Here is a 26,609-nt window from a genome sequence, read left to right as displayed (position 1 = left end):
AGAGCCGCACAGACGTTTTTGCTTCGGACATTATGAGTATGATACACGCAAGTTAAGTTGCTATTATTGAGCTCTTCGACGTAATTGTAATCAGATAGAGATATAACTTCAATACTTAAATCCGGAATAAGATAATTAAGAAAGTAGCTTTGATTATGGGCGTTCACATAAACGATATTAACATCATAATCCTTAAAAAGTTTTCTGATCTTATTTAAAAATCGATTTTCTTCGTAATTACCGTGAAGATAATGAATGCCAAAATGATTGTAATAATTATTTTTGTAATTCGCAATGGCAGCTGTATTAATATTTTTAGAATCAAGCAATAATTTTACAACAAACAATTTTTTGTAAACAATATCACCTTGATCATTGATACCAAGTACGCTGAATTCTTTTACTTTGAATGAATTGTTAGTGTCATAAAAACCGGTAAAGTTTACTACTAATTGCATATTTTTCCTTGAATTTAATTTACTGAGTTTCCAATTGATTATCCAGCTCCCCATTAATTGAGCATTGTCATTCGCACAATAATTTCTATGACTTTGGTGATAAGAACAAAAGGTTTGCAGTACTTCATTAGTATCATCAAAGCCAATATTTGTTAACAATTTGACCTTGTTTCTGTACAGCATTACAATCGGGCAGAAACTGATCAATTGTTCCAATTGTTTCTGATTTCTAAGGTAAAGTACATTCGAATCTTGGATAAAGTCTTTTATAGTAAAAGATTCTTTAAATTCTTCAAAGTCTATTGCAGCATCTAAGTGATCCTTGACGCCATATTTATCACGAAATTGCTGATAGTTTGAAGTACGATAGTACTGTGACCCAATATGTGGTGGAATAGCGATTACAAATCTTTTTACTACTATTAGAGTGGTGTCGATTCGACAGACGGACAATTCTCTTACAATAAATCTTCGGTTGAAGTTAAAGCCGCTGAAGTCTACTACGAATTTCATATTTGAACTTTTTTTGCCGTTCTAATATAATGAATAATTAAAATAAAATTTTTTTTTATTGTGTTCATAACATTCAGCTGTTAACTTTTCGTGTGATAGATACTTTAAAGGTCAGTAATATCAGTTTAAAGTTTTAGAAAAGCTTTTTTCTGAAGTGATATTCTTGGGACCGATGAAATTAATATAATCCAATTTGACGATTTCAGATAGAAAAAATTGGAATATTAATTTGATTTTTTTATGGTAAATAGGTATAAGTACTATAACTACATTACTTATAATGAGGTAATCCTAAAATATTGTTAATATCGATTAATATCAACATTTAGACTGCCGGAAGCATTACAAGCACTTCGATTTATTGTTAATAATTTCTTAGGCACTGTAGGACTTTCAGATTTAGGAAGTAAGTCGTAATTTATAGTATCGTATGTAATAAATAGATCCACAAAATATAAGTTTAGTAACAAAATTTTTAATAACAAAATTACATTGTTTTAATGCTGCACATCTCCTCCATAATGCCGCGTACTTTCTTCATCTCTGTAATTTAAAACACACTTAAAAATATTGCTATCATTACTTCCGAAGTGATGCTCTGGGGACCGATAAAATTAATATAATCCAATTTACATTATTGTAATTCTTGGGCATGTTCATAAAATCCTTCAATTGCTGTATTTTCTCATGATTTCTTACGAAGATCTTTTCATTGGTTGACAATAATTCGTTGATGTAATTGATCAACGTGGATACCAAATACCTAGGGGAGGCGACTCCGATACCGAATTTCTGATAGTATTCTTGATTGCCATTTTGTGATGTACCATAAGATGATACATCGTCAGGATCAATCGCAAATAGCATTGGATTTCTTACTTCAACACCCTTTTTACTTACTCTACATTCGCAAAATTCTTCGATTCTTAATCGGTCGTCAATGTAGAACCCGATGAAGTCTATCACGTAATTCATTTTTAATAATATTGAGTGTGCAAATTTGTTACATCTAATAAATACAATAAAAAAAATTTTTTTTTCTATAGATTACTCATCAATTTAGAGTGATTCAAGAGATAATTATTGAACGTCTCATAACGCAAAGCGGTTGAGGCAGTGCTTTACTCCCGATACGTCAAGGTCAAGTAATTTTGTGATCTTCAAATGCCTCTATCACAACCATATTGCACTTGTACAATAATATGAGTAGACGTACATCGAGAAAACACTTTAATTAATCCATCTTATAGTTTATAAAAATAATTTTATGTTGCTACTTGGAAATAAAAAACGTTTCGAACAAAATTTTACGAGGACGGTCGGATGTCTGTACGCTGATTTTGTATGTATCAACATTTAGACTGCCGGAAGCATTACAAGCACTTCGATTTAGTGTTAATGATTTCTTAGGCACTGTAGGACTTTCAGATTAAGGAAGTAAGTCATAATTCATAGTATTGTATGTTATAAATAGATCCACAAAATATAAGTTTAGTAACAAAATTTTTTAATAATAAAATTACATTGTTTTAATGCTGCACATCTCCTCCATAATGCCGCGTACTTTCTTCATCTCTGTAATTTAAAACACACTTTAAAATATTGCTATCACTACTTGCGTCAAAAGGTATGAGTATATTATAACATATATGCGTGTCCATGTCCACACATGTGAACTTATGCACACATACTATGAATAATATATGTAATCCTTGTGTTTTTATGACACAAAAATGTATACAGCCCATTATTATTCTGCAATAATAATATATAAAAGCGCACTTACCCTCGATTAGAACAGCCAATTTGTCTTTGGGAATGTTGATGGATACTTTTTCATCATCACCGTCTAATTTTTTTATTTTTAACCCCATGGTTACCATCACGGAATTTTTTGTCTCGTCTTTTTTAGTCTCTATGTCTATAGAGGACAGCGCGTTCACTGGAAATTTATTAAAATTACAGGTAATTAATTATAAAAATAAAATTTTAATAATAATAATAATAATGATGATAACTTACTGCGTAAAGATTGAGCTAACAAATAATCGTGAATTTGATTGTAATTATCAGTATGCAGCCGTCCGATAACAATACTGTGTTCTTTGGGTAGTCCTAGTTGCTGCAATTCGCTGCTAAGGTCATCCGCGTTAACTTCGTAACGCGCTGAGGAGGTTATTATCATTTCTAAGGCCGATACTATGGACATTGCATCGTCCCAGTCTGTAATAAATAGTGAATGAAAAGATAAATTTTTAATTCCTAATATAAGATATACAAAGAAAAAAGAATTTTTTAAGCACAAGATTCATTAAAAAATTAAACTTTATAGAAATTTTTTTGCAATAATTAACAATTTTTTAAATATAGGATAATATAATATGTAAATAAAATTTTATTTATCGTACTTTATGATTTAAATCAAAATAATTGGTTGTAATAATTTATAAATTGTTGATGGAAGTAATAACACTGAAGTTAGCAGTCACGGAACAGATAGTAAGACCCCCACTAGCTGAGAGCCGGAGAAGGGGAACCAGGCCGCGTTAGACTCGGGAGTGGGGAGCGATCGACTGTCATTCAAGCGCCGACTGAAGTCCAGTCAACATCTATAAAATCTGTATTCTCGCTAATAATTTCGTGATTTTATTTAAAATTTCGGGCAAAGGAGAATGTTTGTAATCTACTGGACATCTATTGATTATTTTTTACAATGTATGACATTTTTTTGAGCCTAATGAACCTAATTAATTGAACGAGGACTCAAAATTTTCATTCAAATTATAATAATATATTTTTAGCAATATAATTAATTTTAAAGTAATTGGTCAAAAATCTAGCGGTAAAAGAAATATTTATATTCATTTTTCTCTGTTTAAATGTAGGAAATATTAAATTTAAAATATATAGATGGCGCATTGGTAAATGCGGCAGATTTGAAATGTAACAGCTACAATAAAATGGAAATCTGGCAAGGAAATATTGCAGAGCAAAAACTTATTAGTATCAATTAAATAAATTTTGAATTTTTTTTATTACAATATAAAAGTAAAATATATTTTTAACCTTATATTAAGGTTGATGAATAAATTTAGATGGACAAGAAATTTTATTTGTAAATATATTCATTCATAAAGTTACCTAATTTAGCATCCTGTGTAAGCTTCTTTATTTTATCTTCCTATAAAAAAATAATAATAATTATTATCATTAATAAATTCGCTAGTTTCAATTCTATAAACAAAAAAAATTTATTATTATTAGCAGTGGTTTTTAAATGGATACAAATTTAAGTAAGCGTAAAAGAAGGTATTTCCGTAATGAACATCTTTGATATAAATCTTAAAATTAAAACGGTATATCAAAGAAAAATTAATAACTACACCCTAAATAGATATTTTTATTTTATAAACAAAAAAAAATTATTTATTAAACATTTATAAATTTTTTACTCACGTCTATTTCACCGTTGCTAAGTATCGATTTTACGACTAGCACTCCCAATAATTTCATTTTTATTGAAGTCTGTAAATTTTGTTTTTATTTTACATTTTTTTTTTTTATCGAGTAATATTTATATTAAGTCACTTACCATACGAGACATAGTGATTATCTGAGCAAGTAACCAGTCGGGGCAGTCTCCATCACCAAGAAATCGAAATTTCTATAAAAAATGCGCTCTCGTAAAATTGCTGATTTTAAGTTTGTCAGTTAAAATATCACTTAATATAAGCTCACCATGATATTCAGCAGAAAATTTACAAAAAAATGAGTACCCAGTCAAAATTTTGAGAAATTCAAAATTTTGGAATTTTTTTAGATGAAATATCACTTATTAAAAGCTCACCATGATATTCAGCAGAAAATTTACAAAAAAATGTGTACCCAGTCAAAATTAAAAAAAAATTAAAATTTTTTTGATTTCTGAAAAATCAAAATTTTGGATTTTTTCAGATGAAATATCACTTAATATAAACTCACTATGATATTCAGCAGAAAATTTACAAAAAAATGTGTACCCAGTCAAAATTTTGAAAAATTCAAAATTTTTTTAATTTTTGAAAAATTCAAAATTTTGGATTTTTTAAAATGAAATATCACTTAATATAAGCTTACTATGATATTCAATGAAAAAATTCCGAAAATTTGAGTACCTAGTCAAAATTTTGAAAAATTTTAAATTTTTTTGATTTTTGAAAAATTCAAAATTTTGAATTTTTTCAGATGAAATATCACTTAATATAATCTCACCATGAGATTCAGCAGAAAATTTCTAAAAAATTGAGTACCCAGTCAAAATTTTGAAAAATTCAAAATTTTTTTGATTTTTGAAAAATTCCAAATTTTTTATTTTTTTAGATGAAATATCACTTAATATAAGCTTATTATGATATTCAATGAATGATTCCGAAAATTTGAGTACCCAGTCAAAATTTTGAAAAATTCAAAATTTTTTCGATTTTTTAAAAATTCAAAATTTTGGATTTTTCAAAATTTCAAGTGGGTACTCATTTTTTCGGAAATTTCCCGCTGAATATCATGATGAGGTTAGTTTTTTATTTCGAAGCGGTGTGAAGGAAAAAACGAGTCATTTAACGAGAAGTAATAATTTTGAAAATGAAAACTACTCACCATTTTGCCGAGATAATTGAATCTGGAACAAACAAAGTCGTGATTGAGTAAATACGAGTGTAATAAATAAATAATTGGACGAGATATTTGTACAGTGGTCGCGCATGAAATTGACATAAATATGTGAAGAAATGATATTAAAATGAAAATAAAAATACATGTTAGAAGTAAATTAAATTCCCAGTGCAATACGTTTAGTTGTCGATGTGAAACGAGGTAAGTAATATACTAAAAATGGTATTAAACACACGAGGGAATTAAAATCATAGAGTTCGGAGAGCATATATACGTCCGAGATTTGAAAATTCTTCCATTTTCTTACGGAACTCGGTCCTGAAACCTTCGGCTCTGTCGATAATTTTCGAGTTATTCACCACGAATGAGTGTGCAATTATGCGTGGATTTATTTTGATACTTATTCATTCCATTGCAATAATCGAGGTAAGTTTGTGTTTTTTTTTATTTTAAATTATACTGGATTTTTTTAGCCTTCACTTATAAGTAGAGATGTAAAGAGAATTGAGTTTTGCATCGATTAAATACTCACCTTAATTTTTGGAAATTTCCAAAATTTTGAAAAATATCCAAATTTTAAAAATTTTTTAAAATATCCAAATTTTTAAAAATATCAAAATTTCCAAACTTTTCATAAATATCAAAATTGTAAAAATTTTAAAAAATATCAAAATTTCCAAAATTTTTTAAAATATGAAAATTTTAATATTTAAAAAATATCAATTTCCAGAATTTTTAAAAAATATAAAATTTTCCAAAATTTTAAAAAATATCAAAATTTTGAAAATATCAAAATTTTCAAACTTTAAAAATATCAAAATTGTAAAAAAAATTTCAAAATTTAAAAAAATACCAAATTTTCCAGAATTTTTTAAAATATGAAAATTTCCAAAATTTTTAAAAACATCAAAACAATCAAATTTTTAAAAATATGAAAATTTTAAAAAAAATAAAAATTTCCAAACTTCAAAAATATCAAAATTGTAAAAAAAAATTTTTTAATTTTAAAAAATATCAAATTTTCCAGAATTTTTGAAAATATGAAAATTTTTAAAAATATCAAAATTTTCAAAAAAATCAAAATTTTCAAAAATATCAAAATTTCCAGAATTTTTTTTTAAATATCAAAATTTTCAAAAATATGAAAATTTTCGAAAATATAAAAATGTTAAAAAATCTCAAAATTTCCAAAATTTTGAGTTTTATAACAAAAATTTAACTAATGAGAAATTAAAAAGTTACTTTTATGATCAAATTAATTAAAAAAATTAAATTGCTAACACGAAATTTAAATAATTGTCTAAAAAAAATAAATTTTTTTTTTTCAGTGTGAAAATCAAGTAGGATCTCAAATCCAATTTCCAAAAGATCCCAATGGCCAAATACAGGATACAAAATTTCACTCTCAAACAAGGTATGAAAAAAAAAAATTTTTTTTTGGATAAAAAAAATTTTTTTTTTATTTTTCTAAAATTTTTTTTTTCTAGATTCGAATCAAGTAACCAAAAGCTTCAGGTAAAATCACCTGGAATTTTATCAAAATTTGACAGTGAGTGTAATTGTCCAGAAAAAACATACATCGTGTTTTCAAGTGCCGACAGTATGAAGAAATTCCAGCGCCGCAGCTCCTCTGGTGGCCGAATGGTTGAGCATCCATTTTATGTTGATGAGCCCGGTTGGGTAATGCTCAGCGAGTCAAACACTAATTTAATGTCGAATGACAACAAATTAATAAAGGCTGATCAAGATCCGTTTTATCTAGCCCGCGGAAGGAAATCTTCTATGACGGTGAATTTTCCGTTTAGTAACGAGAAGAAACGATCGTTTAATTTAAAAGACAGGCAGAAGCGTTCGGACATTTCGGATTTATTACACGAGCCATTTTTCATATCACGTGGTAAAAAAAAAAGTTATAATGATTATTATTATCACCGAGGTGACACTCGTGTAAATGAAAATAATAGAGGGATTTATTTGTATGATAAAAGAAATGAAGGTAGTGATAATAATGGTTATAGTTATAAATTGTTGGAGGATAATAAGGATACAGATGGGCAATCACGTGGTCGCAGAGATTTTTTTGATCAATTACTCCGAGAAAACGATCCTTTTTATGTCACTCGAGGTTAGAGCTTCTTCAAGATTTAGATGAAATCAAGAATATGTAATCACTTTTCAATTAATTTAAGGGGTTACATAGGTTTCACGGTTTCAAAAAATCGATTTTTTTGTCTTATTAAATTCTACAACATCTCTAGAATATTGTCCTAAAATTTCAAATCGATCTAAATAATAGTTTCCGAGATACAGTTTTAAAAAGTTGTTTGATCACGGCGCTGTTGTATTGTCACTCAAAACTTTAAACGCGTTTCTCTCAAAACTATGTTTTCAAAGACGGTTGTCAAGATTTCTCGAGAACTACTCAACCGATCTTGATGAAATTTTAGACAGATCTTCGAGTTATAATTTACAAGGTCTTGAACGAAAGATTTTTTTTTTTAATTACAACTATTTAAAAAAAAAAATGCCGCGAAATTTTAGCCAAATTTTTAATTTTTTTGTAAAAACCTCTGCCAAAAATCCAATTTTCATTTTTTTTTTTTTTCCTTTGTTCAAGACCTAGTTTGAAGTCTTAACTAAAGCACAATTTTTTTTTTTTCACTTCAAATAATCCTGCTAGGAGTTCTGCTGTCCACGCGGACGCATCTTTTTTCCAAGCGCTCGCCGGAAATGACGTCAAATTAGCAGAGTTTTTAATATTTTTTTTTTTTTTAATTTCAGTAATCCCTTATTAAACATTTAACTTTAAAACAGTAAAAAGTTTGAATAAAATATTTCATTTTTTCTATTAAAAAAAATTGTTAAAAATAGGCTATTTTTTCCCGAAGGAAAGCGATGTAACCCCTTAAGCAAGTGTTTAAACAGTTAAAGAAGCTTTTTTATCAATATTTCAAGTCACGCGCGATTACTGATGCGGCATGTAATCTGTGTATTATATATTTGATATCGCTAAACTTATCGAAAAAAATTAGATTTTTTAAGTTCACTATTCAAGAGATATAATTAATTGAAGTTTCGCAGAAATACATGAGCTCTTAAGGGTGCCTCTGTTCAATAGCGCGGGAAAGTGATGGTTTATTAAAAATCAGCAAACTTAACCTAAAAAAAAACTTTTAAATAGACAGAACGATGTTTCAAACGCAGATTGGATAAAATAAAAAACGATTTACCACAAAGTTTTAATTTAATTAATTCTTAAATATTATAATTCGCTTTCTATCTCTGTTGTTTATCGAAGACATTAACTCCTTCGTGTTAACTAACGACGAAATGGCGGCATAAATTCTAAGCGACAAATTTGAAGTTTGCTTCATAATTTCTCCAGATATTCTTGCACGGTTCATTTTTTTTTTAGATAAAAATAAATTACTATAATTTATACACTGAGGTTATATTTACAAATTTAAACAATAAATAAACAAAGCAAACAATTGTAGTTTAAATACCAAACTTATGACAATTGACAACAGTTGGTATTGCCGAGTGACAGCTCAGTTATATTTAATTTATATTTCATTCATTATACTCTTATAATTATTCAATAATAATACGTATCAAATTAAATCAATCAAATATTTATATAAGTTATTTGTGTTTATTTTTGCAGTTTTGATTAATTATAATTAATTGTGATAGAAAAAAAATTGAGAAATAAAATTATTTTGACTGTGAATTGTTATTATTAAACTACCTTAAATAAATTTTATTGCAGCTGTTACATTTAAAATCTGCTGCATTTACCAATAGGCCATCTATATATTTTAAATTTAATATTTCCTACATTTAAACAGAAAAAAATAAATATAAATATTTTTTTGACCAATTATTTTAAAATTAATTATATTGCTAAAAATATATTATGATTTAAATGAAAATTTTGAGTGCTCGTTCGATTAATTAGGTTCATTAGGTGAAAAAAAATGTCATACATTGTAAAAAATAATCAATAGATGTCCAGTAGATTACAAACATCCTCCTTTGTCTGAAATTTTAGATAAAATTACGGAATTATTAGCGTGAATCCAGATTTTATAGATGTTGACTGGACTTCAGTCAGGGCTTGAATGACAGTCGAGCGCTCCCCACTCCCGAGTCTAACGCGGCCTGGTTCCCCTTCTCTGGCTCCCGGCTAGTGGGGATCTTACTCTCCGTTCCGTGACTGCTAACTTCAGTGTTATTACTTCTATTAACAATTTATAAATTATTACAACCAATTATTTTGACTTAAATCATAAAGTACGATAAATAAAATTTTATTTACATATTATATTATCCTATATTTAAAAAATTGTTAATTATTGCAAAAAAATTTCTATAAAGTTTAATTTTTTAAAGAATCTTATGCTTAAAAATTCTTTTTTTTTATATATCTTCTATTAAGAATTAAAAATAAAATAATCAACGAAATTGACAAAAATTTCACTTTTTTTACTATTTATAATAATAATGTATTTATGATTCATTCTATATTTTTTTATTTCCTGTAATCTGCGTGAGCGAGCTGGACAAGCTGAAAATAGAATGAAATTATCATAAAAATTGAAGATTAATATAAAAAATAAAATATACATAAATATGCTTGATATATCTATATATAAAATGTGACAGTAAAAAAGAATGTGTGAAAAAACAATAGTGTGGAAGTAATGCGGATATTTCTGCTTTACTGATCTAACTGCTTTATCCCAAATAAAGAGACAATGATAACATTATTGTCATATAAATATAAATATAAATATGAAGAAAATAACAAATATAATTATCCTTAGATAAATATCATTATAAAAAATAGTAATTACAGTAAAAAATAATAATAATAATAACTAGCAACCTTGCAGTCACTATGAGAGTGCCGAGACTTGTGAACTATAAATAAATACAACTTCGTTTTATTAAATAATGAATTTTGTTAAATTGCACTGTACTTTATTAACCATTGATGTTTTTAAAGATATAAGTTCATCCCGATGTTACACTCATCAAGAGCTTTCATTTGAGTACCCACATGCATTTTTGATGTAAGTAGTTTTCATATATGCATATAAATATATGGGTGATTCTCTGTAATGACGTTTTAAATCAGTACAAAATTGTCCGATCAAATTATTTTTAATTTTATTAGAAAAAAAATTAACAAGGCTACAAAACTATCAGCTTAATCATAATAAATAAACAGCCGAATTAATTTTTGCTTTTTCGATATTTGTGTATCTTTTGCCATTTAACATCACAGAAGACTGTTTGCCAGGGACTGTTTTTTTTATCAAATTGAGAAAAATCAAGCAAACTATTTCAATGCGTTCAACTTTTCAAGTTCTCAATGAATCTTTACATTAATTAGAATAATATTAAGACTTATGGATCCAATTTTATAAATAAATTATAAATAAAAATAGTTGCCAGGGGACTGAGTTTTTAAGTGGCCCAGACACATATTTCCAGCACAAACGGTGCTTTGACACTAAATAAAATGCCGATGAAGCACTAACAGCCCTATGGTTATTAACTCAAGGCTAGTTAGACCCTTATAAACCTTACAAAAGATAAAGTAACGCGCTGGATTTTTTTTGGCTTTGAACTTCTGGCAGGGGACTGTTCTTAAAATGTCTGGGACAAACTTTGGTTTAATGAATTTAATGAAACAAATTAATTTTCGGTACTTTTTATTGAAGAAGATTGTTAGTTAACTAATTAAGTTTATAAACATTATGGACCAAATTATATATTATGGACGAATAACTTAAAATTTAATCTTAAAGTTTTAATTTTGGGTATGGGACAGCCCAGGGGACTGTTATTTCGGTGGTTTACGAATTTATAGCAAAAAAATCAAAATTTATTTCATTTTAGTTTTCAATGCTCCAAATACAAATGTTTTTTTACTTTCGTAATAAATTTTTTTTAGTAACAAAATAACAATTTTTCTAATAAAAAAATGCCTGGGCCAGCAAAAAACATCCTTACAGAGAATTACCCATATGAAAAATTGATGTGAGTACTCAAATGAAAGGTCTTGATGAGTGTAACATCGGGGTGAGCTTATATCTTTAAAAATGTCAATAGTTCACAATATACAAGGTAATTTCTTAATTATGTGTCTAGAGATAGAGTATTTTCGAATGCAGCCTAAATACTTATCATAATAAATTGACTATCGGTGGGAATGATATGAAATCTTGAAAGGCATAAATTTAAATCAAGACCTTTGCAATGACACTAAATTTCACTAAAAAATCCATATGACTATCCTGCACGGAAAAAAGTAAACTGTAATAAATAACAGTCGATCTATAATAAGTAATGATCAACTGCTAAAAATTATCATTTCAAACAGTAAAATCGTGATTTTACTGTTCACTTTATAATATTTACCATTTTAACGTTACAATTTACTCTTTGCATGGAAGAAAATATTATTTCAAACAGTAATATTCGCTATGTAAATGTCTAAAATGTTAAAGTTTAATAATTAACAATTCAGATTTTGATATTTATCATTTCGTACCTAAAAAATGATCTTATGGTATGTAAAAAGTATAAAATAAAGTTAGTAAATTTCTAATACAAGCAACGTCAATATTTACAAAGTAAAATGGTAAATTTTAAACGCAACGCTAAAATTATATTTTAAAAGTATAATTTTTACTGTTTGAATTTTTAAATTCTCCCAGAGTGAGACCCCCTTTTTTTCATCTGAGTTCCCCTTCTCCTCATAATATGGACTATATATTGAAATGGCAATTTTTACTGTTCGAAACTGTAATTTTTTAAGATGAAAGAGTCGTTATTTACTATAATGACAGCTACTTATCACTTATTTTGGATATTAAATTATAAATTGTGGCTTTTATACTTTCTACATTAAGTTCTGTGATATTTATATTTTTGCCACCCCGATGTCCGCTTTACTGTTTGAAACTATAAAAATTAACCGGAAACCGAGTGAATATTACAGTTTACTTTTTTCCATGTGGACCCAAAATTTTTCTTATTCTCTTAATAATATAGATTATAATAAAATAATAATATTAAATTTATTAATTTATGTTAATATGTACGGTGTAATAAAGCATTATTAAAAAAAAAAAATGGTAATTTACTATTAAATATTATATATACATATATATTGTAACTTTTTTTTACAAAAGCCGCGTGGGAGTCCAGCAAAGGGACTGCGTCTGTCCAATAGAAAATACTTTGGACCAATAGTACGCAAGATGCGACAGGTGGTGAGTATATAAACATCCCGCGGATTCGAGGGTGAGGCACTGGAGAAGATCCCGCGGGTTGAATTTGCAAGTGATAATAAAAGTGAGAAAAAATTGGAAAAAAAAAATTTTTTTTTCTTTCAAGAGCAAGTGGACAGAAAATTTTAAATTGTAAATTTAAATAATTATTATTTTTTTTGGAGGATGCAATTTTTTGGGATTTTTGTTATTTTTATGATCACGGGGATCGTTGACGGGATTATTTTTGACAGTGTTAAAGATTACTTTAATTATAATCATAATTTTAGTAATAATAATAATAATTGTAATGATAGTAGTAAGGTGGAGGAAGAATTTGGAAAGAATAACAAATTAACTGGGGTTGTGATAAAGCCGACGAAAAATTTTTTGGTGTCAAAAAATAAGTTAAGTAAGTATAAATTTATTTTATTGTTTATTTTTAGCAAGATTTTTTTAGATATATAGTTATTGTAGTCGGTCTTATGTCGTAATTTTAAGAAAATTTTGTCATAATATATTTTATTTCGTGGAGTTACGCCGAAAAATAGCGTTGGCTCAAAAGTTTATGCATATAAGTGTGATATAACGCGGCATGTAAGCAAGATTGCGTCCACAGTTCTTAACCGATCTTTATGAAATTTTGTGGAGCTATTTTATGAATCAATACTAAGATCAAGTTTGAAGATGAGCTAAATCGTCCGGTTGGTTTACGAGTTGTGGGTGTTTGAAAATTTTTTTCATTTTCAAAAAATTTTTTATTTCGTTAATTTTATAGAAATTATTTTCCAGATGTTAAAGATAGATTAAATCTATTAAATTAATCTTAAAGTTCACATAATTACCTTCAATTGAAGCTATTATTTGTCTAATTTTAATGATTTTTTAAATTAATTCCGTGATTTTGAAAATTTGAAAAAATTTTTTAATGAATGTATTTCGGGCGTTTTTCTTTAAAAAATTTATCAGCCGTATAAGATAGCTTAAATCTATTAAATTTATGTCAAAGTTCACATAATTATCTTCAATTTGAGCTATTATTCCTCGAATTTTGATATTTTTTAAAATTTATTTCGTAGTTCGGAAAATAAAAAATAAATTAATTTTTGTATTTTATCGTAAAATAACTTTCATATATTACAAATTCTATTTTTTAGGTAGATTTTTTTAAAAATATTCATCTCAGAAATCTACCGTGTCTCTTGATTACAATTTATAAATAAAAATAATTAAGAATGATTTTAAAAAAATTTTAATACAAAATTTTTATAAATAAAAAGAATATAAAATTGATAAATTTTATCAACTTTAGATAAAAGTTTATTAAATTATTTTGATCCTTTAATTTGTTCAGATTGTCTTATAATTAGATTGTTTTTTTTTTTTTTTAATAAATAAATAATTGCTTTTTTTAATTTTGTATATCGGTTGCATAAATTTCTACATACATTTTTTTCAATTTATTTCGTAGTTTGGAAAATAAAAAATAAATTAATTTTTGGGTTTTATCCTTAAATATCTTTCATCATAATATTAATAAAATAATATTAATATTCTAAGATTAATTTTATGTTGTGATAATAATTAACAGAACAAAGCGAGTTATGTTTATTTTTGCACCCACATTATAAATAATTGTATTTACATATTTAATTAGTTCAAATTAAATAAAACTCTCTTTAATATTATACTTAATGTTAATAATTTAATAGAATTAAATTAGTATTTTTTTTTTATATGTATTTTTATATTATCGAAAATATTGTTATAATTTATAATATAAAAAATAACATAACATATTATTAGATGTCGGAATAAAATCCATGATGCAAAATTTGTATCAGGTGTAGTTTAACTGTATTAATATATTTTTGCTATTTCGTAATGCTTTTATAAAATATATATTTTATTACAAATTGATACACTTATACATTTTGAATTCAATATAAGTAAAATAAAAATAAATAAATAGATAAATAATATAAAAGGACATTTATGAGGATTCGTTAAAAGTTTTGGTAATAAAATAATTTAAATAAAAATTATTATACATGAATTTTCATAAAAAATGTAAATTTTTTTGTTCTTTCTAAATTAAAAACTGAAATACTATTTTTTTTTGTTCCCATAAATTTTTATTTGAGAATAAAAACATTGACACAACATAATTGGAGAGGTTTCTCGGATCTCAATTAGCAACACTAATAATGTCAGCGTTATTTGCAACAAATAAAAACTCAATCTGAAGTTCCATTATTTTCAATGTTCGATTGTTGAAGAATTATGGAGAGAAAAATTTGTTGACAATTGTGGAGTTAAAAAAAAAAACAATGGCAGTAATGAGACTACACAAGTGTATAAGTCAATTGTGTCGCAAAATTGGTAATAATTCAAGCAAAAAGTTTCTCAGTTGTCCCGTAAAAAAAAAAATTAGGAAAACAGTTGACCCTAAAGACCATCCCTGCAACTTCCCGCTACCTCCATACCTAAGTGCTCAACAATTCACTTATTTTTTAAGCTCGTCGAGCTTAAAAATATAATTTTTGTGTAATTTTGAGCTCTCCGAGCTCAAATAAATCACTGCTCTGTGCTTTTGAGCTCTTCGAGTTCAAAAGGCTAATGGAAGTTTTATAGAACACTATTTTTTGAATTTTCAAACCGCAATAACTTTTGAATGAATTAACCGATTTTCTCGCGGTTTACGGCATTTAGCGCAGTTTTTTAAGTTCTTTGAAAAATCTTTAAGCGTAAACTGATCAGACTAAAAATTTCATAGAAATTCTGAAAAAAACATTTTTTTCAATTTTTTTCGACAACAATATGTCACGAACAAATCAACCAATTTTGACCGGGCTGGAGGCAATCGACGTGGTTTTTTGAGGTTAAAAGCTGATTAGTTTTTGGAATTGATCGATTCAACCGTTTAAAAGATATTTCAAAAAAACGAATTTTTGGAAATTTTATTTTTGAGATTTTTCAAAATTGATCGACTCAAATTCTGTAAATTAGTATTAGAATCCTAGGGGCGAAGAAATTCTTCAGAACGCCGCTTATTTCGATTGAATCGGATGATCCGTTCAAAATTTATGAGAGATTTACATACATACAGACACCCACACATACATACATACAGACAGACACGGTGATATCACCGCGGAAATAGTCAGGAAAGCTTCCTAGGACCTCAAAACGTCGAGATCTGATGAAAACTCGATTTTTGCAAAACGGGGTGAGAACAATAACTTCCCGATTTTTGAAAATTTTCAATTTTCTCAGCGGGAAGTTAAAAATTAGGAAAACGGTTGACCCTAAAGGCTACCCCTGCAACTTCCCGCCAATTCTATACGTAAACGCTTGAAATTGCACTTATGACGTTTTGAGCTCTTCGAGCTCATAAATACAATTTGTGTGTTATTTTTAGCTCTCTGAGCTCAAAAAAATAGCTTTTGTATGCTTTTGAGCTCTTCGAGCTCAAAAGTCTGATAGAAGTTTCATAGAACACTATTTTTAACTTCCCGCTAAGAAAATCAAAGATTTTCAAAAATCGGGAAGTTCTTATTGTTTTCACCCCGTTTTGCAAAAATCGAGTTTTCATCAGATCTCGACATTTGAAGGTCACAGGAAGCTTCCCTGACTATCCCCGTGAGGTTGTCACTATGTGTGTGTGTGTGTGTGTGTGTGTGTGTGTGTGTGTGTGTGTGTGTGTGTGTGTGTGTGTGTGTGTGTGTGTGTGTGTGTGTGTGTGTGTGTGTGTGTGTGTGTGTGTGTGTGTGTGTGTGTGTGTGTGTGTGTGTGTGTGTGTGTGTGTGACTATGTGACTCGTTTATAACTTTTGAACGACTGAACCGATCGGAACGTATCAAACGGCGTTCTAAAGAGTTCCCTCAAACTTAGATTTCCTGAGAATTTGAACCGATTCGGACCGATAGATTTTGAGAAATTTTGAAAAAACTCAAAAAAAATAAGAAAAAAATCATTTTTGAAAGTGGTTTTTTTGGAATATCTTTTAAACGGCTCTATCGATCAATTTCAAAAACTAATCCGCCCTTAAGCTTGAAAAACCACGCTGATCGTCGCTAATCCGGTCAAAATCGGTTGATCCGTTCGAGAGATATTTTGAGCAAGGCATCATGACGTTGTCAAAATTATTTGGCAACGCAGGTAAGCTCAAAGATTCGGGGACTAGACTAGACAGACGAACGAACGAGACTCTTGTAAGGGGGGATAAGTGTTATGGCTCAAACAGGTCTTACGGCTGCACCTCCCCGCATGGGCCCCGCTGGTAACTGGTCGGGTTATCATTATATTACCGATCAGGCTAACGCAGTCGTTGAATGGGTTGATACAGTTAACTGAGTACGAGGACAGATTGACATTAAATTCAACTCAATTTACGTCTGTCCTATGATAGCGTAAATGCTTGAGGGCAGGGTTTTTCCTTGCCGGCAAACTTGGCTGTGTATTTCCTATGTGAGGGTAGGATAGATATACGTGCGTGTATAGCTCTTTTGAGCCCAGGATTCGGCCTCTTCGGAGGTAGGCGAAAGCCTCACCATATATTCTTCGTTCGAGAGATATCGTGAACGAAAGAAAACCGAAAAAAGTGTTTTTTTGACATAACTTCGTCATTTCTTCTCGGATCGTTTTTGATGACATAGAATAATTTCAGAGCTTAAAAAACCGCGTCGATCGCCGCCAAAAATGTGGAAATCGGTTGATTGGTTCGAGAGATATCCTCGATAAAATATTTGGAAACAAGTGTTTTTTTAACATAACTCCGACATTTTTTGGAATAACTTTTAAACGGCTGCACTGATCGATTTCAAAAACTAATCAGCTATTAGCATGAAAAAATTACGTCGATCGCCGTCAAGCCGGTCAAAATTGGTCAATTCGTTCAAGAAATATCATGAACGAAAGAAAACCAAAAAAAGTGTTTTTTTGGAATTACTCCAAATTTCCTAGTTTTATCAATTCAAACTTGAAGATTCGTCATGAAACTAAAAAAATTGCGTCAAATACTGCCAACCGTGTGAAAATCGGTTGATTCATTTAAAAGTTAGTGCGGTTTGAAAATTTAAAAAATATTGTTCTATGATACTTCTATCAGACTTTTAAGCTCGAAGAGCTCAAAATAACACGTAAATTGTGTTTTTGAGCTCGAAGAGCTCAAAAACGTCATTAGTGCAGTTTTATGCACCTAGGTATGGAATTAGCGGGAAGTTGCACGGATGGCCTTCAGAGTCTACTGCTTTTCTAATTTTTTTTAGTCCAGACCGAGATTCGAACCCGGATCATCTAGTTACGCGCCGAAGGCTCTACCAGTTGAGCTACCAGAGACACTATCCGTATCTATTTACTCAGTCACCTTTACAAAAAGATACAAAATTAAAAAATTAAAAAATCCAAGTAACCGATATGATTGTTTATGATTTTCGGAAATTAAAAAAAATTTTAGTGTAAATTTAAAAATAAAAAAAAAAATTTTAGAACGTATTTAGTGTGCGTGGTTGCAAAATATTTTACTTTTAATGAAATTCGTAAAATCTATTTACTAGGACTTTAAAAAAATTGAAATACACAATGACGCAGACCAAGTACGTTCTAAAATTTTTTTTTTTATTTTTAAATTTACACTAAAATTTTTTTTAATTTCCGAAAATCATAAACAATCATATCGGTTACTTGGATTTTTTAATTTTTTTATTTTTTATCTTTTTGTAAAGAAAAAAAAAAATTTTTTTTTCCTAAGTCTTATGAACGTGGACTTGGCGCGACTTTTTTACAGTGAAACTGTTTTTGTTCGAATTTTAGTATTTTTTGTAATTATAATGAAAATTTACAATTGATAACAACTTAAATCTCGTGTTGACTGCATTTTTTACTGCAAACTATCCCCTTGAAGCTACAGTTTATGTAGATGTAATTCCAGTGCACCCTGGCGACCATAGATGCAAGCTATGAATCACTTTTTTTTACTGTAGTTGCGTGTCTGTAGGAAGGATTACTACACATATTCATTACACGCTTTTTATTAGCTTCACTTGTTTTATCTAGTCTGTGGCGGTCACCATTCCCCATCGAAAAAAAGTCAGGATCGAAATTTCTGGGCTTACTATAGTTTGTGCTGATAAAATTTAATAATTTTAAGTGAATTGAGTGTTATAATTGATTATAATTAATTAATATCAGTAAAATAAAGTTTAAATTACTTTTATAATATATCATTTCGGAAAAAGGAGAACCATATAATTAAATAAAATTTTGCAACCTCGAAATACCGTTCTGCTTACAGTAAACACAGTCGGTAGTCTGGCGCTCCGTTTACAACGGGATTTTTGAACGGAACTTGGCGCCAGATTCTACCGAATCTGTGGATGTTAATAGCTGATTAGTTTTGGCAATCGATCGGTAAAGCTGTTTAAAAGTTATTCCAGAAAAAACACATTTCAAAAAAAAATTTTTTATAGTTTTTTTGAGATTTCTCAAAATCTACCTGTTTGAATTGGTCCAAATTGTATCCAAAATGTCAGTTTGGTCAAGCACTTTCGAATGGCACCAACTATGATTAAATCAGTCAAGCCGTTCAAAAGTTATAAGAGGGTCACATACATACACCCACATCCGTACAGACATACGGACATCATCGCGAAAACATTCGGTGAAGCTTCCTAAGACCTTAAAACGTCGAGATATGATGAGAACTCTTTTCAAAAAATGGAACAAAATCAATAACTCCGATTTTTGAAAATTTTCAATTTTCATAGCGGAAAGTTAAAAATCGGTTTTTTAATAATTTAAACGTGACACGAACCAAGATTCTTTTAAGACGTCAAAATAAAATTCCAAGAGCAAATTTGGTACTTAAATTTGTTATAAAAATTAATTTTTAGACATTTTTGGGTTTTTAACCGCAATATTTATATACTCTTTTTAAATTTAATTCGAAATTGTTGAAAAATTATTTTCTGACAATTTTAAGACGCTTCGTTTAAAATAGTGTTAAAAAAAATTTTCGACTATTTTAACATAATTTTTTTTTACTCGAGATTTCCGTAAAATTAACTAAAAAACACTTAACTCGGAAATCTTAATGTTTAAAATTTTATTTATGAATTAATAATTCCCGAATAACGAAAGCTTCCAAAATAAAATCTAAGTATTGCTTTCAAATTTAAAATGACTTAAAATCCATTTTAAAGTTGTTAAATTTACAAATTTTTATTGAAAAATCTTATTGCTAAAAATATTTAATCTCTAAAATTTGTAAAAGTTTTTTTCTTTAATAAATTTTTTCTACTCAATCTCCGTTTTTAAAATAAGTATTTAGACTCCTATGTTTTCATACACTTACATCGATGTTTAATCAACATAATTAACAATTAAAATATTTAATACTGCAAAATAATTTCAACATAAAACAATCAAAGTCGTTATCGCTTGAAACAAATATTGTTAAAATTTGATAAAAAATGCGTATAAATATCCTGTTACATCAGTAAAAAAAATATTTTACTGAAAAATATTTTTTTATTGAAGAAATACTTAATTTCTTATTTTTTACGAAAATGTTTTTTGTTAAAATTACGGTTGTATCTTTGATACTTGGCGTTTCTTTTGCGCAAGTTCGGGTACCAGGGTCTTGTCCTAATGTCACTGGAACAAATCATAATGGCTACAAAGTAAGTATTATTTTTATTTTTTTAGACAAAATTATATTGTTATTTTTGGCGAAGATTAATATGAAGAGAAATAATTTTTTTTTTAGGGTTCCGGATTATGGTTTGAGTACGCAAGTACCCAAGATAAATTTAAAAATACTGCGAGGTGCATACAGTATCACATGCATCCGCCAATAAATGGTTTAATAACCGCACATGTTTCGGTAATTTCTAAAAAGTAAGTATCCATATGTTTCATTTTTACCGCATAGGAGAAAAGGGAAAAAATTATTTTTGTAATTAGAATTTATTACAGTTTTTGAATACTAATCAAGTTTTTTTGTGAAATTGTAAAAATTATATTAATTTTGAGGCATATTGTAACTATTAAAGTTTCATTTAAAACTTTTGACAGTTTACAATAATAAAAAGTTTAAATTTAATTCTCAAATTTAGGTTTTTTAATAATTTTAATTTTTCGTATAAATTCTTAAAATTTGGGTAATGAGCTTGAGAGTTTGAGCTGTTATAATTAACATTATATTTATTAGTCTCGATAATTATACCCATATAGCAATCTTTTTCAAGGTTTGAGCAAGTCTGGTCTCAATTTCGATAGTTGTTAGTGTCTTTTTCTACCTATGGGTCTTGCTCTAGATACTTGTAACAAATTCAATTTACAAGTCTTGAACAAGCCTTGTACAAGAACTTTGGGCCAGATTATAGCTCGAGAATTGTGTAAGAAAAATGAGAAAATCTGAAGAAGCTTATCGATAAACTAACTATATCAATTCTTGAGAAAGACTGACACCAGAAGCATGCTGAATATACATGTGCAAGACTTGCTCAAGATCTGCTCAAGATCAAATGTTTTCGAATGACCGTTCTTATCATTCTACCCCTCCTATATTTACTATAGGATCAGTGGATCTCATTCAGCTTAACCTTTTAGAGTATAGACCTACTGTTTTATCGATCAAGACAAAATTATTTTAAAATGAGCACCACTGAATCAATAGATCTTTAAGTAGTGGAGGGGAAAAAGTGCTATAAAATATATAATGCATCATCCATCTTGAGCAAATCTTGAACAAGTCACGCTTCAACATTTGCTGTTAGTTTTTGGTTGACAAATACTTTAGAAATGAACAAATTACTGAGAGTTACGGATCTTGAGCAAATCTTGAGCAAGTCATGGGTAAGTGTCTGTTGTGAGTTTCTGATTCAAAAAATCCGTCAGAAAGTTTTTCAATGCATCTTGCATCAGACTTGTCTCATATTCTTGCACAAAATGTCTTGAGCTAGTTATATATAAATCATGAACCAGTTCTTTCTACTTGAACTTGAGCAAGACCCATATGTAGAAAAAGACACTATAGCAACTAGGGGTTTTGCTCAAGACACTGGCACCTAAATCCTGCTCAAGCATATGTTACTCGGATAATTTTTACAATATAAAGTGTAATATTTTCAGTTTTTTCTACTAAAAACTCTAATTTTCCCTATTTTAATTCTATTACTCAGTACCGGTGTTTTTTTGGAAGTCGAAGTCGAAGTGACTTTGACCAAACCGAATAATCAGATGCATGCAACTATCCGCGACCCAATTTTTGGATTGCTACCTAATAAGTACTTTTATATAGAAGAGGTCTATGATAATTATCTAATAACTTTGAACTGCGATAATTACGGATCTTACAAGTAAGTTATTTCTTGTAAAAGATACATTGTTAGTAGTTACATGCAGAAATTATTTAATAATTTTCTTATTATTGTACTTAGTGAGCAAGTTATAACTATCTATACTCGCCAAGCAAAACCAACGACAGATGTGATTCGAAGAGCACAACAATTAGCCTTGAGAATGGGTCTCGCACAAGGCAAATTTATTATATATGATAATAATTGTAACTGAGATGTTAATAAAGAATTTATTTTAAATTCTATAACATTTGATGTACTGTCATTGATAATAAATACAATGAATCTCAAATTTTAGTATTTTATTTACACCTTTTTTTTTATGAAAGAAAATTAAAACCTCCATTACTATAAATTTACTTTATTTTTTGTATTATTCTTCAATTTTTATGATGATTTCATTCTATTTTCAGCTTGTCCAGCTCGCTCACGCAGATTACAGAAAATAAAAAAATTATGAATGAATCATAAATACATTATTATTATAAATAGTAAAAAAAAAGTGAAATTTTCGTCAATTTCGTTGATTATTTTATTTTTAATTCTTAATAGAAGATATATAAAAAAAAAAGAATTTTTTAAGCATAAGATTCTTTAAAAAATTAAACTTTATAGAAATTTTTTTGCAATAATTAACAATTTTTTAAATATAGGATAACATAATATGTAAATAAAATTTTATTTATCGTACTTTATGATTTAAATCAAAATAATTGGTTGTAATAATTTATAAATTGTTAATGGAAGTAATAACACTGAAGTTAGCAGTCACGGAACGGAGAGTAAGATCCCCACTAGCTGGGAGCCGGAGGAGGGGAACCAGGCCGCGTTAGACTCGGGAGTGGGGAGCGCTCGACTGTCATTCAAGCGCCGACTGAAGTCCAGTCAACATCTATAAAATCTGTATTCTCGCTAATAATTCCGTGATTTTATTTAAAATTTCAGGCAAAGGAGAATGTTTGTAATCTACTGGACATCTATTGATTATTTTTTACAATGTATGACATTTTTTTGAGCCTAATGAACCTAATTAATTGAACGAGCACTCAAAATTTCCATTTGAATCACAATAATATATTTTTAGCAATATAATTGATTTTAAAATAATTGGTCAAAAATCTAGCGGTAAAAAAAAATATTTTTATTTATTTTTCTCTGTTTAAATGTAGGAAATATTAAATTAAAAATATATAGATGACGCATTGGTAAATGCGGCAAATTTTGAATGTAACAGCTACAATAAAATTGATAATTTTGCAAGGAAATATTGCAGAACAAAAATAAACATGGAAATTTTATTGTTTTGTTTGGAAAAAAACCCTTGACTGTCGGCAGTAAAAACAAGTCAACGACTCTCAATTCAACTCTGATGTTTGCTACACTTCATTAAGTCTTTATTTTCCTACACTCAGAATTAATATTGGATTGTCGGTATAAAAGCATTCGCAGTATCTTCAAACTTTCCAGTCGTTTAATTTTAAAACCACTTATTTTATTTATTCAATTTTTATTGAAAAAAAATTTTATTTATTTGTTTTTCAGAATCTCAAATATGGAAAAAACTATGGAGTGTAAATCAATTAAAAAAAAATTCAATTCCGGATAAGAAAATTTCTAAAAAATCTTTATTGTCTGTGGGATTTCATGGAGGACCTAGTTATCATATGGAGTTACATCCCTCTGTAATTCCTATATCTAAATGTGTGCACTATGTTAAAATGCAACCTGCTAACAAGGTAAAAATAATGTTTTTAAGACACTACTTCTGGCCCAAAAGTGTAATTTTTTTTTTTTTAATTAAATTTTAATTAGGAGGTTCGAGCGAATCTAATGTAAAAAATAATTTCCAACTTTGAGCTTTGAAATTAAGTATACGTATAAATAAATACGTAATTTATCTAATCCCAAAATTTAAAAAAGATTCACCATTTAGTTACTTAGATATTAAATTTCAAAAATCACATTTTTTATCTCCTTATACACGGGCTCTTATGGCGGACAAACGTTTAGTCGAGACTTTAATTATTTTTTTCAATATTAACCTCCCAACTTTAACGAATAAAAAACTATACACAAGAAACTTGGATTATTGTAAAATATAAAAAAAATTTAATAATAATACATTACCGATATAATTTTAGAAATATTTAAAGTTGAATTTAATGTTTTTGACTCATTTATCGTCAGCTATTTATTCGAATAAAGATTTGGCAACGTCGCGTCAACAGTTGAGAAAAAAGAAAAGGATATAAATATAGTTACAGAGAGATAAATATTTAACTGGCACACTCATCCACGTCTCTGTAATGGGTATAATCAAACGCGCTGTTGCCAAATCTGTTTATTTAATCCGGCAAGTAGTAAATACCAAAGTCATTTTATTACTTTATTTTATTAAACAAGAAAAAATCATCAATTGTTAAATTGTTCAAATTATTTTAAATTAAAATAAAGAATTTTGACGAATATTGGGAAGACTGAAAGTAAAAAAAAAAATTTTTACATTATTTTGACTCATAAGTTACGCTCAAACCTCCTTAAAAAAATTTTTTTATAAAAAATTTTTAATTTATTTAAATAATAGGAGATAAGAGCCTTCATATAAACCCTCGCTCAATAAAATTGATCAATTACAACCCAAGTTACAGCAATTTTTAATTATATTAATTTCACAGGTGTAATTAATATCGCATTTTTTCAGCGATTATTTCTTCTTCTGAAGTAATTTTTTGTATTTATAATTATTATTATACTTCAGGAGGTTCGAGCAAATCTAATAAAAAAGATAATTTTCAACTTTGAGCTTCAAAATTAAGTATACGTATAAAAAATACGTATTTTATCTAATCCCAAAATTTAAAAAAGATTCACCGTTTACTTACTTAGATATTAAATTTCAAAAATCACATTTTTTATCTCCTTATACACGGGCTCTTATGGCGGACAAACGTTTAGTCGAGACTTAAATTATTTTTTTCAATATCAACCTCCCAACTTTAACGAATAAAAAACTATACACAAGAAACTTGGATTATTGTAAAACATAAAAGAAATTTAATAATAATACATTACCGATATAATTTTAGAAATATTAAAAGTTGAATTTAATGTTTTTGACTCGTTTATCGTCAGCTATTTATTCGAATAAAGATTTGGCAACGTCGCGTCAACAGCTGAGAAAAAAGAAAAGGATATAAATATAGTTACAGAGAGATAAATATTTAACTGACACACTCATCCACGTCTCTGTAATGGGTATAATCAAACGCGCTGTTGCCAAATCTGTTTATTTAATCCGGCAAGTAGTAAATACCAAAGTCATTTCATTACTTTTTTTTATTAAATAAGTAAAAATCATCAATTATTAAATTGTTCAAATTATTTTAAATCAAAATAAAGAATTTTGACGAATATTGGGAAGACTGAAAGTAAATTGAAAGTAAAAAAAAATTTTAACATTATTTTGACTCACAAGTTACGCTCGAATCTCCTTATAAACTATTGAAGATCATAAGAATGCTTTTTTGTAAAGTAAAATCAATAATTCAGCGTCAGAAGGCAAAAAAGTAAATTTCATCCCTTAAAAAAATTTCCGATTATTTTTTTTTGTATCTATCAAAAATTAATAATAATTATAGAAGAAATAATAAAAAATCTAAATTGAAATAGGAACGAAGAAATAAAGTATTCAACGCCTGGGGTGGAAAGCGGAATTCGATTCCATTGAAACTAGATCCAAAAATACGCCGGCCTTCACGGATGCCATTCAACAGTTGGGGTGGAAAACGTCAAGTTGATTATTATCAAGATAACGCCGAAGATTTAAATAAAAAAAGCATCAATGTTGCGGATTCTGGAGTTAAAAAACCGTTTAACAGTTGGGGCGGAAAAAGAAGTTTCGGTCATTATTATCATTTGTATTCTTCTGATAAACCTGTCTAACTTCCCCTGCATTTGTTTTTATAGATAACTATTCCATTAAAATTTTTTCCGATTATTAATTATGTAAATTACATTAAATATTGTAAAGCTACCGAGGAATGAGTACCTGCATTTAAAATAAACTTACTATATTATTTTAATTAGGGATGCGGGAGCTTATTTTTAATATTGAATTAGATCTGTTAAAAGATGTGATTTATGGATTGTTGATCGGTGATTGTTTATGTAAATTAATTATTTAATCAATAAAATAAATATAAGCATCTAAAATTATTGGATTTTTTATTTTTTACTCAAAATTTTGTTATTTTCTTACCTTTTTTTTCTTGATTATTTTGGTTGGCAATTTGAAGGTTAACGAACACTTATTATTATGTTGTTTTTGTTATGTCAAACTTTTT

General features: G+C 28.0%; 5 protein-coding genes across 6 annotated transcripts in view; 3 read left to right on the top strand and 2 right to left on the bottom strand.

Moving 5' to 3' along the window:
• The window catches only part of LOC123264332, a 12,419-nt gene extending 10,063 nt beyond the window's left edge, over positions 1-2,356 (bottom strand). The window contains exon 1 of the mRNA XM_044727568.1: positions 1,627-2,356. Coding sequence (XP_044583503.1) covers positions 1,627-1,946 — 320 coding nt within the window. The 5' untranslated portion in view covers positions 1,947-2,356. The remainder of the gene's footprint in view (positions 1-1,626) is intronic.
• LOC123264337 overlaps positions 1-22,552 on the top strand; it is a 27,217-nt gene extending 4,665 nt beyond the window's left edge. The window contains exons 2-7 of one of the 2 annotated variants that reach the window (XM_044727574.1): positions 6,727-6,735; positions 10,785-10,799; positions 20,467-20,586; positions 20,673-20,803; positions 22,090-22,266; positions 22,348-22,552. In XM_044727574.1, coding sequence (XP_044583509.1) covers positions 20,473-20,586; positions 20,673-20,803; positions 22,090-22,266; positions 22,348-22,480 — 555 coding nt within the window. In that variant the 5' untranslated portion in view covers positions 6,727-6,735; positions 10,785-10,799; positions 20,467-20,472 and the 3' untranslated portion in view covers positions 22,481-22,552. Of the gene's footprint in view, positions 1-6,726; positions 6,736-10,784; positions 10,800-20,437; positions 20,587-20,672; positions 20,804-22,089; positions 22,267-22,347 lie in introns of those variants that run through there. The other variant, XM_044727573.1, reaches the window with a different exon arrangement.
• On the bottom strand, positions 2,458-26,609 carry LOC123264336 (COMM domain-containing protein 4). The gene is made up of 8 exons (XM_044727572.1): positions 26,525-26,609; positions 5,604-5,625; positions 4,564-4,635; positions 4,428-4,496; positions 4,113-4,152; positions 2,994-3,194; positions 2,758-2,913; positions 2,458-2,546 (listed from the first exon to the last, which is right to left on the bottom strand). The coding sequence occupies exons 2-8, from the start codon at positions 5,604-5,606 to the stop codon at positions 2,491-2,493; spliced, it is 597 nt and encodes a 198-aa protein (XP_044583507.1). The 5' UTR covers positions 5,607-5,625; positions 26,525-26,609; the 3' UTR covers positions 2,458-2,490.
• On the top strand, positions 5,534-7,767 carry LOC123264334. The gene is made up of 3 exons (XM_044727570.1): positions 5,534-6,044; positions 6,947-7,032; positions 7,106-7,767. The coding sequence occupies exons 1-3, from the start codon at positions 5,997-5,999 to the stop codon at positions 7,746-7,748; spliced, it is 777 nt and encodes a 258-aa protein (XP_044583505.1). The 5' UTR covers positions 5,534-5,996; the 3' UTR covers positions 7,749-7,767.
• Positions 12,836-26,237, top strand: LOC123264335. The gene is made up of 3 exons (XM_044727571.1): positions 12,836-13,316; positions 23,809-24,002; positions 25,936-26,237. The coding sequence occupies exons 1-3, from the start codon at positions 13,091-13,093 to the stop codon at positions 26,206-26,208; spliced, it is 693 nt and encodes a 230-aa protein (XP_044583506.1). The 5' UTR covers positions 12,836-13,090; the 3' UTR covers positions 26,209-26,237.

The sequence above is a fragment of the Cotesia glomerata genome, linkage group LG4 (genome assembly GCF_020080835.1).
Source record: "Cotesia glomerata isolate CgM1 linkage group LG4, MPM_Cglom_v2.3, whole genome shotgun sequence".
Taxonomy (NCBI): Eukaryota; Metazoa; Arthropoda; class Insecta; order Hymenoptera; family Braconidae; genus Cotesia; species Cotesia glomerata.
This window is presented reverse-complemented; position numbering and strand designations above follow the sequence as displayed.